Below are 19367 nucleotides of genomic sequence, written 5' to 3' on the forward strand. Positions count from 1 at the left end.
ATAAAACAAGTGCAACCGCTAATTTTGTTCATCTCGTCTTTAGTGTAAATCAGGATGGAAAATTTGATTCAGGTCACCAAAAAAGTAAATAAGAAATAAGGAAAGTACATTTTGTAATTATTTTGTTTCACTACCTTTCTCGGTGTCACATAAATAAACAATTTTCTAGGTACAAAGTTGGAAATGTTCACATGCTTTTGTGACGGATGTAGTAGCATTTAAATTAAATTTATATCCTATTTAGATGTTTAGAATTTCAGATAGCGCCCTGAATTTCCTAGTAATTGCATGCCCTGCCACTCCACCTCCCCATGTCTATATATACCTGCTCCCGAGAGCCTTTCCTCCCACGCATTCTGCGCTTTGCTTCCTGCAAACAAGCAAAGTGAGTACCAGCTGCTTCAGGTTCCCCTCGTGCACCATCCCATCTGCTACAGCCCGCAGACCTAGAGGTTAGCGATAACTAGTAGCCAGCCATGTGCGGTGGCGCCGTTCTCCCTGATGATGTGCCACCGTCGCAGCGCCAGCGGCTCACGGCGGGCCAGATCTTGCCGCATAGCAAGAAGCTGAAGAGCCCTAGGGTAGGGAGTGAGAAGAGGGCCCGCGAGGAGGAGGACTTCCAGGCTACCTTTGTGGAGTCTGGGGAGTCAGAGGTCGTGTCCAAGGATAAGGCCAGACCCTTCACCGCCCCCACGAGCGTGGTCGCTAGTGTTGGAAATATTTTGAAGGTGGTCAAAAGGGAAACTAACAGAGAGGAAAAACAGGAGGGATAAGGTGTCGCCCGACTACGTTTCCCTCACGAACGTCCACCTCGCACCTCGATCGGAGGCGCAACCGAACTATGGTTGTGGCCCCGAGCAACCCTGCGCTATAAGAAGTGGGGGAGCTGGCGGGTTTTGGGTTGACTACTAACGCACCAAAAACCTCCAGAGAACTCCCCTTACACGCCAACCCGATCGTGGCAGCGCTGGAATCGCCCGAAGGTCACCGCCACACCACCATCGCCGTCCCTGGACAGACGAGGTGGACGCCCGAAGGCAGGCGTGATCTACGTCAAGCTTGTACACCTACGGTGAGTACATCTACGGCAGCTCCCATCCCGGTCTCGTCCACGACAATCATGGCCGGATCGTCGCAAACTATGGCTGCTGGTTGGATGTCTCATCCCTACTCTAAGTGGTGTTCATGTTCTTAGATGCATAAGATCCTATTTAGATTAAGATTGAGTAATGTAGTTTCCTACATTTGGTATCAGTTAGCCAATGCATCTAGACATGGACCCTAAGGCTGTGTAGATTGAATCTTAGTGTGCAATTGAGTCGCATTGTACTGGTTTTCTTAGTTTTGATCTACACAGTAGCTGTCTAGTATGAATTGCTATGTTATTAGGCTTATCCCTATTCGGCTACATGTCACTGCTCGAGTTTTTTTAGTTCACTAGCATGATCTATTAAGTTAAGATTAGACCGAATTAGATCTCAGTTAGCCTAATTACATGCCTAAGCTACTAGATCAGACCCTAATTGAGTTCTAATTGATGTTAATTAAGCAATTACAGTTAAGGTTAAGTCTACTGGTTCATCCCAATCTCCACTGGTTAGCCACATCTCACACGATTCAGTACTCGAAAATGTGATTTTCACTTGAGCATCAGCATTTAGAAGGAGGGGAATTGGGCGAATTGCAGTAGAATTAAGAAAAGAATCCCCAAAGTTCCAATAAAATTCCCAAATACCGTCAAATCCCTAACCCTAAGTTTTACCTCGACATTTGGCCGCGCGTAGCATGAGATCCGCCGCGCGTAGATGTTGTCGAGGCCCTCCCCGACCGGCTGCCGCTGCAAGACGCCTCGGCGTCCACACCTCAGAGTAGCCGGCGGCGCGCCTTGGAGCCGCCTCACCCGAACAAGCAGCCTCAGATCGCTGCGCCCGGACCGCCTCGACTTCGCACAGCCATCAGCCTTGGCCGCCGTCGTCGTCGCCGGGCTGAGCGGTCGGACATTGGCGCCTAAGACGCACCCGCCCCGCCATCAGGCTCCATGGCGGAGCCCCTCGACGGATCCGCGCGCGACCAGGTCGCACGTCGGCTCCGGCGAAAGGGCCCGCAGTGGGGCATGGCTAGGGCGGCGGCAGGGCGGCCACCAGTGGCGAGGGGTGTTGCTGGAGGCGGAGAAGAAGGGAAAGAGAAGGGGAACAGCTGCTCGGGCCGGGGCTATTGCGGCGCAGAAGAGGAGCAAAATGAATTAGGGTTCACGGGATGCGCACGGCTGCTGGTTTTGCTCCTCCGAAACCCACGCACAGCCGTTGGATTCATCCAACGGGTGAGATTCAGGCGGGCGCGTCGCACGGGCCGAATTGGTGGCCTGCCCGTCTGCTGCTGGGCTAAGAGCCCATGCATGAGTGTGACTGAAAGGTCCGGGCCGAAAGAACGTATGGACCAGGCCATAAGTTGGGCCGCGCGTCACGCAGCAAAAGTCTTGCTAGGCCATAAATACTGCTAGGCTGTTCCATTTCTGCGTGGCAAATTCACTGGGCCATAAGTGGGCTGCTGCCAGGCTACGATGCGCCATGCCGTTCACAAGCCGCGACACGAGTATGCAGCACTTTAAGTTGGACCGAGCAAGTCCTATTTTTTTTTTGCTTAGTGCACATAGGGCCAGTTGTGGGATGATTAGTTGAGTCTGGGCGTTTTGAGTTCTCCGCACAGTCCACTGATTATTATAAGTTAAGCTACTTAATTACACCAATTAAGTTCTCAGTTGCGTAATTAGTTAACTTAGTGATGAATTTCTGAATAAATAGAGCCAACACCAATTTTATTTCAGAATAATTTATTAAGGCATGCAATTAATTCTGACCAATGTTGATATTAATTGAGTGTGCATTTTGTTTAAGTTTTAAGTATTTTGCTTCTACCCAACGGTGTTGCAAAATTGATTCTTGTTATGTTGTTTAAAATTTTTCAGTAATTTGCTTTCGCCCAACGGTGATGCAAATTATTTCATGTCATTTTAATTATGTCTTTGTTTCTGCCCAACGGTGATGCAAAGTTGTTTACGTTCTTAATCGAGCCAACGCAGATTAATTTCATTATTTACTATTGTCATTATTACTAATTAAGAAATTTCTTTATTTTACTCAGACTTGACTCCATCAAGCGTCATAAGCTATGTCAACGGCATACAGAAGCTCGGGGGAGATAACTTTACCAAGTGGAAGAATGATATTGGGTTGGTCCTTTGCATCATGGACAGGGACCATTCCATGAGGGATAAGTATCCTGTCGCTCCTACTGCTCAAGGGGATAATGAAACCACCCTCCCTAAGCGCACTGCTGCCTATGAGAAGGAAAAGGAGCGGTGGGAGCGATCAGACAGGGTAGCCCTAATGATCATGGAGCAGACGATAAACCCGTCAATAAGGGGAGCCATTGAGAAACATCCCAAAAGTGCCGTACATTTCATGGAGAAGGTTGAGGAGTACTTCAAAGGCTCCAGTAAGGCTAATGCTAGCACCCTCCTGACTAAGCTAATGAACACCAAGTATGATGGACAAGGCAGTGTTAGGGAGCATATCATGAGTCTCGTTGACCTAAGGGATAAGCTCAACGACTTGAATTGCCCCCTTAATGATGAGACACTGCTTCATCACATCATGCTCTCACTGCCTTCAGTGTTTGAACCCTTTAAGATAAACTATAATGCCAGCGACGCGAAGTAGGATATTCCCACACTCATCGCGAAGTGTTCTCAGGAGGAAGAAAGGCTCAGATCAGAGAAGGGCGATTTTGCCAACCTCATCAGACACGAGGTGAACAAAGGCAAGAATAAGCAAATCACTCCCTTTAAGAAAATTAAGAAAAATAAGAAACCTGATCAACCTCCTCCTCCTAAGAATGATGGGTCAACCTCGTCTAAGGGTCCTAGATGCCATCACTGCAAGGATTATGGACATATTAAGAAGCACTGAGCTCAGTTCAAGGAATGGTGCATCAAGAATGGTAATGATGACTTGATTTCTATAATAGATGAGTTTTTTTATGTAAATTTTCCATTAAGTTCATGGTGGATTGACTCTGGGACTACCATTCATGTTACTAATTCCTCACAGGGATTACGTGGCGCGCGGACTATAAGAAGGGGGACTCGCGCCGTTAAAGTTGCAAATGGGCTTGAAGCTGAAGTTGAGGCTATTGGAGATCTCTCTTTAGAACTTAGCAATAACTTTATACTTCATTTAAGAAATGTCCTTTATGTACCGTCACTTAAGAGGAACTTGATTTCAGTTTCAGTATTAGATTGTGATGGATACTCTTGCAATTTTGGAAACAATCAGTGTGTAATAAGTTTTAATAATCAGATTATTGGTCATGCCCCTTTGCATGACAAGCTTTACTTATTACCTCTAAGTGTTAATTCCTCTATGATGAATGTAAGCGATGTCAATCATAAGCGTAAGAGAAACACTGAGACTTCATCGAAATTGTGGCATTTCCGCTTAGGCCACATTTCGAAGGGGAGGATGGAGCATCTCATTAGAGAAGAGATACTTCCAAAATTAGATTTCTCTGACTTAGATCAATGTGTTGATTGCATTAAGGGAAAATTTGCAAAACAGATTAAGAAGGATGGAGCTAAGCGCAGTTCAGGATTATTAGAAATAATTCATACTGATATATGCGGTCCATTTAATGTAAGATCAGTGGATGGTTATAATTATTTCATCACCTTCACTGATGATTTCTTCCACTATGGATACATTTATCCCATACGCGAAAAGTCTAAAGCACTTGATAAGTTTAAAATCTTTAAAGCTGAAGTAGAAAATCAGCATGACTTAAAGATTAAAGTGGTCAGATCAGACAGGGGAGGGGAGTATTATGGGAAACACTCCACATATGGACAAGTTCTGGGACCCTTTGCCAGGTTTCTCCAAGATAATGGTATAGCAGCTCGGTATTCCACTCCTGGTGAGCCTTAGCAAAATGGTGTTGCTGAGAGAAGAAATCGCACCCTTATGAACATGGTGCGTAGTATGCTCAGTAACTCTACGCTGCCAGTGAGTTTGTGGATGGAAGCTTTAAAGACTGCCGCACACATTAATAATCGTGTTCCTAGTAAGTCAGTCCCTAAGACTCCCTATGAGCTTTGGACTGGTAGGAAGCCCAGCATAAATTACCTACATGTCTGGGGTTGTGCAGCTGAAGCTAAGATATTCAATCCACAACTTGGAAAATTAGACTCTAAGACTGAAAGTTGCTACTTTATTGGATATTCGGAAAAGTCAAAGGGGTACCGCTTTTATTGTCCTAAGTGTACCACTAAGTTTGTGGAGATAAGGCATGCTGTCTTCTTAGAGGAAAACGGATGCATTGAGGCTAGGAAAATTGATCTTGAGGAGATTCGGACTTATGAGCCGTTACCCATAAGACAGGATTGTTATGCTCCTATGCCACATACCACAGTTACATCTCAGGTTGTGGAACCTCCAGTAATGCAAGGGGAGGTAACACCTACCTTAAGCCAAAATGTAGATGCACCTGTGATAAGTGAGCATCAAAGTGAAGATGTGACAGAACCTGCTGATGGATTGCAAGGGGAGGCAACTGATGAGCCCGAGGTGGTTCAGCAGGACCCTGCTCAAGAAGAAGCACCACAGGCAGTAGCACCACAACCTCTGAGAAGGTCAACACGTGAGAGGAAGTCCAACCTTTCCGATGAGTATGTGTACACAAGTGAAGAAGTACACGACATGGGAAGGGTGGATGACCCAAACTCATTTAAGAAAGCCATAGAAAGTGAGCACTCGCATAAGTGGTGCGAGGCCATGGAAGAAGAGTTAAAATCCATGGAAACAAATAGAGTATGGGACTTAGTAGAGATTCCTGAAGGAGTCAAAATAGTAGGCTACAAATGGGTCTACAAGATGAAATATGACTCTAAAGGGAAGATCGAAAGGTTTAAAGCAAGACTCGTAGCTAAGGGCTTCACTCAAGTGGAAGGAGTCGATTATAACGAAACCTTCTCGCCTGTCTCCAAGAAAGATTCATTTAGAATCGTTATGGCCTTAGTAGCTCATTATGATCTTGAGCTGCATCAAATGGACGTTAAGACTGCGTTCCTTAATGGTGACTTGCATGAGAATGTATACATGAAGCAACCTGAGGGTTTCGTCGTGGAAGGCAAGGAACATTTGGGATGCAAACTAAGAAAATCCATTTATGGATTGAAACAAGCGTCCAGGCAATGGTACCTTAAGTTCGATGAAGTAATTAAACAAATTGGCTTCATTGAAAATAAGAAGGACAACTGCATATATGCTAGGACTAAGGGGAGCTCTATAATCATTCTAGTGCTTTATGTGGATGACATCCTGTTAGCAAGTAGTGATAAGAACTTGCTGCATGAGACAAAAGGATTTCTCTCATCGAAGTTTGACATGAAGGACCTCGGTGATGCCACTTATGTCTTAGGCATTGAAATTCACCGAGACAGGTCCAAAGGTATATTAGGACTCTCTCAAAGAGCCTACATAGAGAAGGTCCTTGAGAGATACAATATGAGCCAATGTTCAGGCACAGCTGCTCCGATTGTCAAGGGCGATAAGTTTGGGTTATTTCAAAGTCCCAGGAATCAATTAGAAGTTGATCAAATGAGAACGATTCCTTATGCTTCAGCTATCGGAAGCATAATGTATGCACAAGTGTGTACACGCCCTGATTTGGCCTTTATAAGCGGGATGCTTGGAAGATATCAGTCTAATCCAGGAATAGGCCATTGGAAAGGAGTTAAGAAAGTCTTGCGTTACATGTAAGGCACTAAGAATTACATGCTAACGTATAAGAGAACTGAGAAATTAGAGATAATCGGCTATTCAGATGCTGATTTTGCGGGTTGTGTTGACACAAGAAGATCCACATTAGGTTATATCTTCACACTTGCAAATGGGGCTATATCGTGGAAAAGCTCCAAACAAACACTAACAGCTGCATCGACAATGCAAGCTGAGTTTGTGGCATGTTATGAAGCTGTGGGACAAGCTGTATGGCTTAAAAATTTCATCCCAGGATTAAGAGTGGTAGACAGCATAAGCAGGCCACTGAAATTATACTGCGATAATAAGTCAGCAGTCTTCTATTCGAATAACAACAAGTCAAGTGATGCTGCAAAGCACATTGAGCTTAAGTATCTTGTTGTGAAAGATAGAATCCAAGATCACACCATTGAGTTAGAGCATATAAGTACTAAGAAAATGCTTGCGGATCCATTAACAAAAGGCTTACCTCCCATTATATTCAGTGAACATGTTGCCGGCATGGGGTTATCGGATAGCCTGTGATCTTGGAGGGTCATAAGACAATCATCTCCTATCATGATAAGTAGTTTTATACATTGTGGACAATTGTGTTACAGCGGGATTTTAATCACCATTGTCACACATTGTCTCCCTATATAATTCTGCTTTAAGAATGGCATAAGTTATAGGCCTTTAGACCAAAGGGGAGAATGTTGGAAATATTTTGAAGGTGGTCAAAAGGGAAACTAACAGAGAGGAAAAACAGGAGGGATAAGGTGACGCCCGACTACGTTTCCCTCACGAACGTCCACCTCGCGCCTCGATCACAGGCGCAACCGAACTATGGTTGTGGCCCCGAGTGACCCTGCGCTATAAGAAGTGGGGGAGCCGGCGGGTTTTGGGTTGACTACTAACGCACCAAAAACCTCCAGAGAACTCCCCTTACACGCCAACCCGATCGTGGCAGCGCTGGAATCGTCCGAAGGCCACCGCCACACCACCATCGCCGTCCCTAGACAGACGAGGTGGACACCCGAAGGCAGGTGTGATCTACGTCAAGCTTGTACACCTACGGCGAGTACATCTACGGCAGCTCCCATCCCGGTCTCGTCCACGACAATCATGGCCGGATCGTCGCAAACTATGGCTGTTGGTTGGATGTCTCATCCCTACTCTAAGTGGTGTTCATGTTCTTAGATGCATAAGATCCTGTTTAGATTAAGATTGAGTAATGTAGTTTCCTACAGCTAGAGGTAGATGATTCTTGTCACTGTCGATTTTTCTTAGCTTTGTCTTGTTGGGCTAGTAGGGCGAAACACGGGCGATCTCTTAACTGCTCCATCAGTAGATAAGTGTGTTTTTTCGGTCTTTGGTTTGGATTCATCGGTCTTTGGCAGTTTGGATGTCGATTTGCATCCTTGGTGGGGCTATTGCTTGAATCGGGGCGAAACTAAATTTGCACAGCTTGCAATAGCTCCCTCCGGTTGCTTCAAGAAGCCGAAGAAGTTGTACTAGTACTTTTTTCCTTTTTTTGGTAGAAATTGAGTTTCAGCATCCAATTTTGGTAAATGCAGTGGAACCTTCTTTCATGTCCATGCTATATAGATGATCCTTACCTTGGTAGGAAAAAAATTATTCGCATTTAGGAAAAAAGTTACCTTTTCTGTTTAGATTTGTCCCGTTAACTGGGGAAAAGAGACAATCTTGTAATACAGATTAGCTTTAGGGAAGCTTTGATATATATCTCTGAATGAAGATAGGAACACAGAGGGATTTCACTCGTCATTTATAAACACAATATGAAATTTTAGGGTAGTCTAATATGGTATAGTAACATACTTTCAACTTTTCATCGATTATCTGATGCCTTATGTTTATCTCGTTCCTTTCTTTGGATGGATTAAACACATTTGCAGCTGGTATTGATGTTCCTGATGCGACGAAGAGACAACCAATTCAGGGGTATCCGCCGTCGCCCTCGGGGTAAATGGGCTGCCGAAATCAGAGATCCTCACAAAGGTGTTCGTGTCTGGCTCGGTACTTACAACTCTCCTGAAGATGCTGCCAGAGCTTATATATGATTCTGAGGCACGCAGGGTTCGTGGCAAGAAGGCCAAGGTCAACTTCCCAGATGAGACTCCAGTGGCTTCTGACAAGCGCCTTGCTGAGCCTACCTCTGTGAAAGTAGCAAAGACGGGTACTCAAGAGAAGCTGACTATCAACAACATGACCAACTCAAATGTATATCAGCACCCTGTTGTCGACCACACCGTACCTGAGCCATCCGTGCAGACTCAAAACATCAGTCTGGAGAATTCTGTTGCCTCCGTTCAGGAACCTTTGGTGAACCTGTCCTCTTACCAAGGTAGAAGCTTCAACAGTTGCTCAGAGTTCAGGCTGGAGAATGACACCAGGACCACTGACATACCATCAGTTCTTGCACCTGTTCCCACCTTGACTGAGGTTGATGAGTCTGCATTCCTCCAGGGCACCGCTGATGCTGTGGTGCCTCCTGTGACAGGGGATGCTAGTGTTGATCTCTTTGAGTGGCAGCCTTATCTGGAGGATTTCCTGATTGACAGTTCAGATGAGTCATTCAACCACTCTTTGGTCTGTGAGTGTGATGGATCCCAATCCCCAGATGTGGGAAGCAACATGAACCTTTGGAACTTTGACGACATGCCCGTGCCTGATGATTTCTTCTGAGGTAGCATCTGCAGTTATTTAGATCATCCCTTTCTGATACTTGCAATTTTTCATTAATTTGATTCTTTGTTTTCTGCTGTGCTTCAGGTATAATATTCCAGAGATAATGAAGCCCCCATGTCAGATTACTTGCGACTGTAGGGGCTCAGTAGCAAAGTTACCATATGCCAGATGTTCTGTTATTTTCTTAAGTAGGCATTGGCACTGGACATGTACCTTATTATGTAAGGTGACAACAATTATGTGCCTGGAACAACCTATCTTTTATTTCCCAGTCTTTACTTTATATGTCTCTAAATTTGTAATATATGATGCTTGATTTGCAATCAGTCGAAATCATATATACTTCTCCGCAATGTGGAAGTCTTTTGTAGTAGTCTCAGGTCTTTGTTGGGGATGAGCACCATCTATCTATTATCTACTATCAAAGCCAAGCTGTGGCCGGTCCATGTGGTAAAGGGAAACTGTGATGAAATGGAGATGTCAAGACAAAATTCTTCCATTAGCTGCACAAATCTATAACATCTATGTAAGTGAGGGCCACTAACATTAGTTACTTCTTCTAAAGCTCTCACCACAGCGCACATCATCATCTGATATGATATTCACGCCGTCTGATTGCAGCCTCCCAGTCCGATCTAACCATCCGATCTTGGGTAGATAAGAATTACATAGGTAGGTAGTGAATCAGCGGTTGGATGGAGAAAAACCAACGGCTGAAACTGATAAGCCATGTTGTCACATGTACATGTAGTTTTGCATTTTCCACCATGTATCATGAACGCTAAACCGAACAAAGAACGGTAATCATGATTACCACCAAGCTAAAATAAGTACTATATCACCACCATCCCATGAGGACGTTGAACCTGCCGCAGTAGATTCCCAGTGTACACACCAACTCCAACTTTCGGGCAGTTCTCCATTGCCGCCACACGTGTGCACGTCTCCGTCCTCGGATCATACATCCAGAGCGCTCCGGTCCTAGCGAAATAGGAGCACGCCCAGAAGGCGACCCTCCCGTCGTCCAGCACCCACAAGGGCTCTTCATACGCGTAGAGCCCACGGCGCCGCGGGACGGACGACGTGAGAACTCTGCATCGCTTGGACCATAGGGCCTGCTCGCCGGAGCCCACAAGCAACCACAGGTCCATGGTCGAGACGGTGGAGGAGACTGCAGCAAGGCGGCCGTTCACCTCGGCCAAGCTTCTTTGTGTTCGGTCGCCGATGCTCGGTACAGCTACCGGGCCTCGGAGGAGAGACGGCCGCCATTGCTCCGCCTCTAGGTCGAATGCTGCCATGGTCCAGCCGCCATCAGCATTGTCTACAAGAAGGTAGACGACGCCCTTGGCGACTACAGTTCCAGTGTGCAATGTCTCGATGTCGTCGACAGGAGGTGCCGGCGCGGTTCTCCACGCGCCATGGCGCCCATGGTAGCCATCGACGGTCAGTATCTTGCACGAGCAGAGGCTGAGCACTTTGTATTCGCCATCACCTCCAGTGGATGTTGCGGCCCTCCCGAACACGTACGACCTGTCGCAAGCACCGTCGTCATTGGGCAGGAGGGAGACGGTGCCGGTGGCCGGGTCAAGCACGCGCAGGGGATGGGCATCTTGTACGCCGAAGGGCACGAGGCGGCGGATGAACACCAAGTCGAGGTGCGGGCGCATCTGGCGGAGGAGCGCAGACGGCCCCGCGTCCACCCTCTTCGCGACGCGGCCGGACGTGTCCAGGAGCTTGATCTCGGCTGTCTCGCCGTGGGAGCCGCCGGCGACGGCGATGGCGAAGAGAGGGTCGCCGCGGTGGCGCGCCGCGTGGGCGGCGACGAAGGGCGGGTCGGAGAGGAGGGAGCGCCACGACTGGCAGACGGCGCGGAAGCGGCAGAGAGGACCGGCGGGGACGCGCAGCAGGATCTCGTAGAGCGCGTCCGGGGGCAGGACGCCGTCGTCGCCTCGCGTGGTTGGACGCTGCGACAGCATCGCTGATTGAGATCTATCACGACACGAGGCGCGTGGGTTGAACTTGAGATTGGTTTTTGCGGCGGCTTGGGACAATTTCTTCTTAGAGCTTCCTTCTTTTATACAATGGCTTTTCACTTTTGCAGGGGCGGATCTGGGCTGCCCGGGGCGAGATCCAAGAGCAGTGGAAAACTTCTTCATAAAAATAGTATAAAAAGACTTTTTGGCCCATTAGCCCACCCCGAAGAGAAGTTAGCCCAGGCGCCTAGGTGGCCCAGCAACTCCTGTTGCCCTAGCACTGCCTTCGGCCGGCCCCTGTGCGCGTGCGTGGTGCGCCCTCCCCCGACTCCAGTCCTGCCCGACTTGCCACCAGGCAGCGCCCGCAGGACTGAGCGCCCGCCCAGCTTGCCGTCGGCCGCGCCCCACGCACCCGCGGCCCCGGCGCCCCCGCCGGCCATCCGCGCGCCGCCACCCGCGCCGCCACCCACGGCCCTGGCACCCCGCGCCCCCGCCGGCCGCCACCCGCGGCCTTGCACGGCCGTGCCCCCGCCGGCCGCCCGCGCGCCACCTGGCGTCGCCACCCGCGGCCCCGCGCGGCCGCGCCCCCGCCCGGAGGCCGCCGCCCGCCGGCCCGCCCATCGGCCCCCGCTGGCCGCTGCTCCACCGGCCGCCCCCCCCCCCCCCCCCCGAGCCCCTGCCGGCGGCGCGCTGCGCGCCCACGCCCGGCACCCCCAGGCCACGCCGGCGGCCGCTGGCCGGCCACTGCCTGTTCACCTGTTGAAATTGCTCCCTCGGGTATGCAATTTTTTTTTGGAAATTGCTCCATGACAACTAGTCTATTTATGCTATTTCTATATTCTATGTATTGTTTGAGTCTATTGGTTTAACACTGGAATCTAGATAATTATATAATTATTTGTGCTCTTTGAAAAATATGTTATATCTAGTAGTGCATGGTTAGTAAGATTTTAAGCTTTATATTAGTTAGCCCGGGGCGGAGCCCATTTCTGAATCCGCCACTGCACTTTTGCATAGTTGAGGGATAATGAAGGTGTTTCCGGGTTGCATTGCAATTAGGGCTTTGGTAAGCATCTTCTGATACTTGCAAGTCTTCATTCATTTGATCTTTTTTTTCCCACTATGTTTGAGGAATAAATATCCCAGAGATAATGAAGCAGATGCACCCACGTGGCCATGTCAGGCGACAGGCCACTGTAGGCGCTCTCAGTAGCAAAGTTACTACTCCCTCCATTTGAAAATTAGATTGTTTTGTCTTTTTTAAATACATAGATTTTGCAATGCAGCTAAATATAAGATTATGTCTAAATACATATCAAAATCTATGTAGTAAAAAAGTCAAAACGACCTACATTTTGAAACGGATGGTGTATATGTTAGATGTTCAGTTATTTTCTTAAGTAGTCATTGGCACTGGACATGTAAAGTGACAACTGTTATGTGTCTGGAACAACCTATCCTTTTCTTTTTGGGTCTTTACTTTAAATGGCTCTAAACATTGTAAGTTCGTAGCCAATATGATACTTGGTTTGCTGCTAGTCTAGTCCATACATAATTCAACGCAGTGCGAAAGTCTTTTGCAGTAGTCTTCCGTTGTTGTAGGGGAATAAGAACCATTTATCTAAAATCTGTAGTGTATTGTCTATTATCAAAGGTAAGTCCTTACTCCTTACACGAACCATTTGTGCAGCCTCAAAACACGGGATGAATTCTGCTACTTGCGTTAAGAAACATTTAATTAATATATAAACAAATACGGCACCAGCAAACCACTACCACACCATTGCATGGCACTTGTAGCCAAAAAAACATAAAGTAGCAAGAAACTAATTAGGGAGGGGGGATGGTTCTATAGCATCGAAACAACACCTCCTTCCTTCCTCCTCCCCTTTGTTCTTTTATTTTTTAGCAACAATTTTCTTCCCATACAAGTTGAATTTCCAAATTTGGAGGGCTCTTCCATGAAGGCTAGATCAACCAAAAGCTATCTCAATTTAGTTTTTCCCCTTATTTCAAAGATACTTCAAGTCACCGTCACTAGAAGATGTACATGTTCCCGACGACAGGCATTAGCAACAATCGAAGGATATGCCCCCTTCCTTTTTCTATGTCCTTCTTATTTTTTCCCTTTCCTCTTCCGCTCCTCGTCAGAGCTCTACAACACCACTTTTCCCGCCAAAAACCCACCTCCCATTGCCCCTACCTTTAATTAACCACTCCTTTTGCTCGCTCGCTGCTAGCATCACCGACGACTGTCGGTCTTCCAACACCCGCAGGTGGTACCCTAGCCATGCTTTGTCCTGTTGATCTGGCCTTGCGCCTGGCATATACGTAGTCTTGCAGCCCCCACTGGTTGGAACCCTACCACCACAACCAAAATCTCCAAAACCCTAATGCCTTCTTTTCCATACGCAAGGTCTATATGATATTTTTATTTATACATATAGTTTAAAAAAGTCGCAAATTCTCTATCATATGGGAATTGATGAAAATACTTGATGAAAAGGCATTGCAATCAATATCCAACTAAGAATTGAAAATTCTTCACAAGAAATAAATTCATTATATCTAGCCACGTTGTGCCATATATGTTCCATCCTAGCCGAGGCATGCCCCTGGAGGGGTCTAGGATTTCCGGGCACATAGGTCCCAAACCTACCAGAGTTGCAAGTTGGGCTAAGTTCGGAATGTATAAGGCTATAGTAGGCTTATTTTTTACTATTCACTACCCAATTTAGTTGTTCATCCCAATGTCAAACAATTTCTTTCACAGGCGAATATAGGACGATTGGTTTCCAGATCAATTCTCATATGTCATTGGCCGTGGGCATGTGGAGTGCATGACCTATGGCATTTGTTGGCATGCTGCGCTTTCTCCACTTGCACCATCTGGTTGCGTTGAAGCTTCCCATGTCTTGTGTGGCCTCTAGCGTTTGTTGGCGTATGCCCTTTTTTGCTCTTGCGCCTCGTGGTTGCTTTGTAGCTTCCCGAGTCTTGCGTTACTTCTAGCGTTTACTGGCGTGTTACCCTTTCCACTCTCTCACCTCATCGTTGCCTTGAAGCCTCTCAGGTCTTGCGTTATTTCTAGTATTTGTTGGCGTGTTGTCCTTTCCGCACTTTTCGCCTCGTGGTTGCCTCAAAGCTTCCTCCATCTTGCGTGACACCAAGACACGTCACTCAACATGTGCCCAGGTACCTGTCTATTAGCGAGATGGACAATAGAGGTCCAGCGACCATCGGCTAGCGCCTAGTGACAACGATCAGAATTAGATCACTCTGTCCGTCCATTGTCAAGTAAACCTCAAATCACTATTTTCCCAATTTTTTATTACCTATTCCATTGAATAATTATATTGATGATTATACAAGTCCATCCGTTAGTTTTGTTCTTGTCATCTTTTGTGTATGTGTGCACCAATTGATCTAGTATTCAATTGTTCCAACTTGCAAGCATTGTCTTATACAAATAAGGTTCGGAAATTTAATTCATGACGAACCATAAAAATGAAGAAATTAATTATTGTAATTATTTTGTTTCACTACCTTAGTTCCTTTTTTTGAATGGTCACTAGCTCTATTCTAAGTGTTACATGAAATAAACATTTATCTAGGTACATAGTTGGATACCTTAACTTGTTTTTGGATGGATCTAGTAGCATTTAAATTTACATCCAACTTAGATGTTAGATTTTTTCACATAGGTCCCAACAATTTTTAGGAATTACATTGCCTCCACCACTCCATCTCCTTAGCTCTATATAAACCCGCCCCGAGAGCCTTTCCTCCCACTCGCTCTGCATCCCACCTCCAGCAAACAAGGCAAAGCGCTACCAGCTTCAGATTCCCCTCGTGCACCATCCTATCTGGTGCAGCCCGTGGCCCCACAGGGTAGCAAGTAACAGCTGCCAGCCATGTGTGGCGGTGCTGTGGTCCCCAATGTTGTCCAGCCATCGCGGCGCCCGCAGGTCACAACAGGCAACCTCTTGCGGGATAGCAAGAAGTCGAGGGGCACAGGAGTAGGAAATCGGAAGAGGGCCCGCGAGGAGGAGGACATCACTGCCTTCATGGAGTCCGAGAAATCGGTGGTCGTGTCCAAGGATGAGGCCAAGCACTTCACTGCCCCAAGTGGCATGGTCGCCAGAGGTACATGACTTTAATCGGCGTAAATTTTCATTTGCCTTGGTGGGCTAGTAGCTTAGGGCAAAACATGGGCGATCCCTTAGCTACTCGATTGGTAAATTATTGTGATTTTTGGGTCTCTGGTTTGGGGATTTGTACGATTGCATGACCTTGTTTGGTGTTCCAGATGTAGATTTGCATCCTTAGGTGGGGCTTTTGCTTGAACGGGAGAGGGGGAGAAACTAAAGTCACATAGCTTGCAATTTAGTTTTTCCATTGCTCTCCTGTTGTACTAGTACTTTTTGTCCCATTTATTTAGTAGAAATTTAATTTCAGCATCCAATTTGGGTTAATGTTGTGATACCTTCTTTCATGAATGGTCAAAGCTATATAAATCCTTAGCTTGGTATGAAATCATTTATTCCCTTTTTGATTTGGCTCCTTTATGTATTGTGTTTAGATTTATTTGTTAACTGGCAGAAAAGAAACAATCTTGTACTACAGACTAGCTATAGGGAAGCTTTGATATTTCTGAATGAAGATAGGTACGTAGAGGGATTTCACTCTGAAGGTCTTTTATAAACAAAAAACTGAATTTTGATGGTAGTCTGTGCTATGGTATAGAAACATACTTCCAACTTTTCATGGAGTATCTGATGCCTTATGTTGATCTCCTTCATTTCTTCAGATGGATTAAACACAACTGCAGCTCGTACTGATGTCCCTGATGTGATGAAGAGAAAGAACCAATTCAGGGGTATCCGCCGTCGCCCTTGGGGTAAATGGGCTGCTGAATTCAGAGATCCTTATAAAGGTGCTCGTGTGTGGCTCGGTACTTACAACTCTCCTGAAGAAGCTGCCAGAGCTTATGATGCTGAGGCACGCAGGGTTCATGGCAAGAAGGCGAAGCTCAACTTCCCATATGAGGTTCCAGTGGCTTCTGAGAAGCGCCTTGCTGAGCCTACGTCTGTGAAAGTAGCCAAGGCGGGCACTCAAAAGAAGCTGATTGTCAACAACATGACCAACTCAACTGTATATCACCTCCCTGTTGTCGACCACTCCATACCTGAGCCATTCATGCAGACTCAAAACATCAGTCTGGAGAATTCTGCTGCCTCAGTTCAGGAACCTTTGGTGAATTCTGCTGCCTCCGTTCAGGAACCTTTGGTGAATTCCTTCAGTAGCTCAAACTTCAGCCTGGAGAATGACACCAGGAATGAGGTTGATGAGTCTGCATTCCTCCAGGGCACCGCTGATGCTATGGTGCCTCCTCTGACAGGTGATGCTAGTGTTGATCTCTTTGAGTGGGAGCCATATATGAATTTCGTGATGGGCAGTTCAGATGAGTCAAACAACACCTTGTTGGGCTGTGATGAATCCCAAGATATTGGTAGCAACATGAACCTTTGGAACTTTGATGACATGCCCATGCCTAGTGATATCTTCTGAGGTTGATGCCTATAGCTACTGGTGCTTGTTCCTAGAGCTCTGGTAAGAATCTGCAGTAGTCATAAAGCTCGCCTCTTTCTGATACTTGAAATTTTCATTGCTTTGATTCTTTATTTTCTGCTGTGTATCCCGAATAATTTTATTTTCTGCTATGTTTCAGGAATAATATTCCGGAGATAATGAAGAGCCCATGTCAGGCGACTGGCGACTGTAGGCGCTCAGTAGCAAATGTGTTAGATGTTCAGTTTTTTTCTTAAGTAGTCATTGGCACTGAACATGTACCTTACTATGTATGGTGACAACTATTATGTGTCGAACAACCTATCTTTTTTTTTCCTCCAGTCTAAATGGTGCTTGGTTCTAAACATTATTGTGACCAGATAGAAAAATATGTGAAGCACTGTATATATGGAATGGCGGGGACATCAATAGAAAGGGAGGCTATTTAGTTGCTTGGAAAAATGCATGTAGAAGCAAAGAAGGAGGAGGTTTGGGAATTATAAACATCAGGACACATAATAATGCCTTGCTTTTGAAATTCATGCACAAATTCTATAACAAGGCAGATCTCCCATGGGTTCATCTGACCTGGAAATGTCTTTACAAGCGTGGCAATCCACCACATGCACGAGGGTTGGTGGGTTCCTTTTCCAAGAGAGATATCCTAAGATTATCCAATCAGTTCATGATGATTGCTTCATGCAAGGCAAATGATGGCAAAACAGTTGTATTCTGGAAGGACCTTAGGGATCTTGGCTGTCACACCCAGTTTTAAAACAAAATCAAGTGCTACCTATATGTATGCCAGGATCTCCAGAGATGAACATATAGACCACTAGAAAGGATGTCCAAAGATGAACATATATAAATAGATATATATTTAATATAAAATGTAGAGCAAAGTGAAGTGAAGTGCATTCACGAGTTTTTGTAAGTTCCGTCGTTGCCAACTGAAAACCAACTTCCGGTGAATATAAAGTGTACCAGTTACGAAAATCCATCGCCACCTGAAGCCATTTGATCGAGATGAGAGTAAGTGGAACAAGAATTGGTATTTAGTTTTTGATTTGTATCTTAATGTTGACCTAAGGAACACATCAATATCATGTACCTGTAGTAATTTCCCCTGAACCCACATGAACCAAGATCCCAAGCCTGAAAATTATGATCCATATATCCAGCTCCATGCTAGGTACTACTTGTGCGAGGTGAAGAAATGCAGGTTTCCTCTCACACTTTTCTTCTTCCCCGATCATGTGAAAGCAATTTAAACCAGCTTCATGAAAGAAGATATCGATACTACTTGCTGGGTGTCTTCTCATTGTCTTCAGTATATATACAGCTCCTACTTGAACAGTGATAAGATGTGTTAGCAGCTACACTTTGGGTTCAGTTAATCTGATTGGAGAGAGATGTCACAATTTTATGCAGATTGAGAGCCAGCTGTGAGCGACCACGAGACTTTGGAGCAAACCAATTATGTTTATCAGGTTTAGTTATCAACGACAACGAGACGAAGTGGCGCAGCAAATTCCTTGTTCGACCTTTTGTAGTCATTAGCTGCTTTCGAATATTTTGGATCAGTATATCTCAGTTCGCCTCGCTATACTTGAATAGGAGGCCAATGTGACTGTAAAGGCTCAATGTGATCAATATAGTGAAGACTCTATCATCTCTCTTGATCTATAGATGTCTCCTCTAGCATTTTCTTTGTTTTGTCCTAGCTAGAATAACTAAGGGTGTGTTTGGTTGCATGCATCATGTGGTGCATGCATAGATGATCCTGGATGGGATGGTTCAAACAATTTACTTGTACCATATGGTTCACTCTAATTAGTAGAATAATGTATTAAGTGGGATGGCCTCATCCTGAATGAGTTGGTCCAATTCACCCAACCAAACAAAAGGATCATTATTATTTTGAATCATTTCATACATGAATCAAATAATACAACCAACCAAACACACCTTAAAATACCAACATCTGTAAAACAAGAAAAGCTTGGCCGGAGTGAACGGGTTCCCCGCCGCGGTGGCGCTCTCCGTCTCTACCATGGACATGTGGTTCCTCGTGGGCTCCGGCGACGGCGATCGGGCTGTCTGGCGCAAGCGGTGCACGGTTGCGACGTCGGTCATCCAGGGGCGCCTTGAGGACTACATCTACCTGCAGGTGTGGGCAGCTCCAGTGCAGCCATTGTGGGTGATGGACGACGGGAGGGTCGCCTTGTGGGTGACGACCGACAGTAACAGGTGGCAAGGCTGTCGCAATTATAACATGGGTGCGCTTCGGATGTATGATCCGAGGACGGGAACCTGCACGGAT

The 19367-nt window shown here is 46.1% G+C and overlaps 2 protein-coding genes and 1 pseudogene across 2 annotated transcripts; 2 read left to right on the forward strand and 1 right to left on the reverse strand.

Moving 5' to 3' along the window:
* The first annotated feature begins 476 nt into the window (after positions 1 to 476).
* LOC117844952 (ethylene-responsive transcription factor 1-like) lies at positions 477 to 9500 on the forward strand (annotated as a pseudogene).
* An 836-nt stretch (positions 9501 to 10336) lies between these two features.
* Positions 10337 to 11479, reverse strand: LOC117844033 (F-box/kelch-repeat protein At3g23880). The gene has a single exon (XM_034724815.1). It carries the CDS (start codon positions 11477 to 11479, stop codon positions 10337 to 10339), a length of 1143 nt encoding a protein of 380 aa, XP_034580706.1.
* Positions 11480 to 15282: 3803 nt separating this feature from the next.
* Positions 15283 to 17070, forward strand: LOC117844953 (ethylene-responsive transcription factor 1). Its single transcript, XM_034725816.2, has 2 exons — positions 15283 to 15619; positions 16284 to 17070. Exons 1-2 carry the CDS (start codon positions 15388 to 15390, stop codon positions 17042 to 17044), a joined length of 993 nt encoding a protein of 330 aa, XP_034581707.1. The 5' UTR covers positions 15283 to 15387; the 3' UTR covers positions 17045 to 17070.
* The last annotated feature ends 2297 nt before the right edge of the window (positions 17071 to 19367 follow it).

Source organism: Setaria viridis, chromosome 2, assembly GCF_005286985.2.
Source record: "Setaria viridis chromosome 2, Setaria_viridis_v4.0, whole genome shotgun sequence".
Classification (NCBI taxonomy): domain Eukaryota; kingdom Viridiplantae; phylum Streptophyta; class Magnoliopsida; order Poales; family Poaceae; genus Setaria; species Setaria viridis.

Bases quoted from the DNA above. Each gene is read 5' to 3' on its own strand.
- LOC117844033 (XM_034724815.1), bottom strand. From the start codon at position 11,479: ATGCTGTCGCAGCGTCCAACCACGCGAGGCGACGACGGCGTCCTGCCC.
- LOC117844953 (XM_034725816.2), top strand. From the start codon at position 15,388: ATGTGTGGCGGTGCTGTGGTCCCCAATGTTGTCCAGCCATCGCGGCGC. The intron at 15,620-16,283 runs GTACATGACTTT...TCATTTCTTCAG, and splicing joins AAGTGGCATGGTCGCCAGAG to ATGGATTAAACACAACTGCA.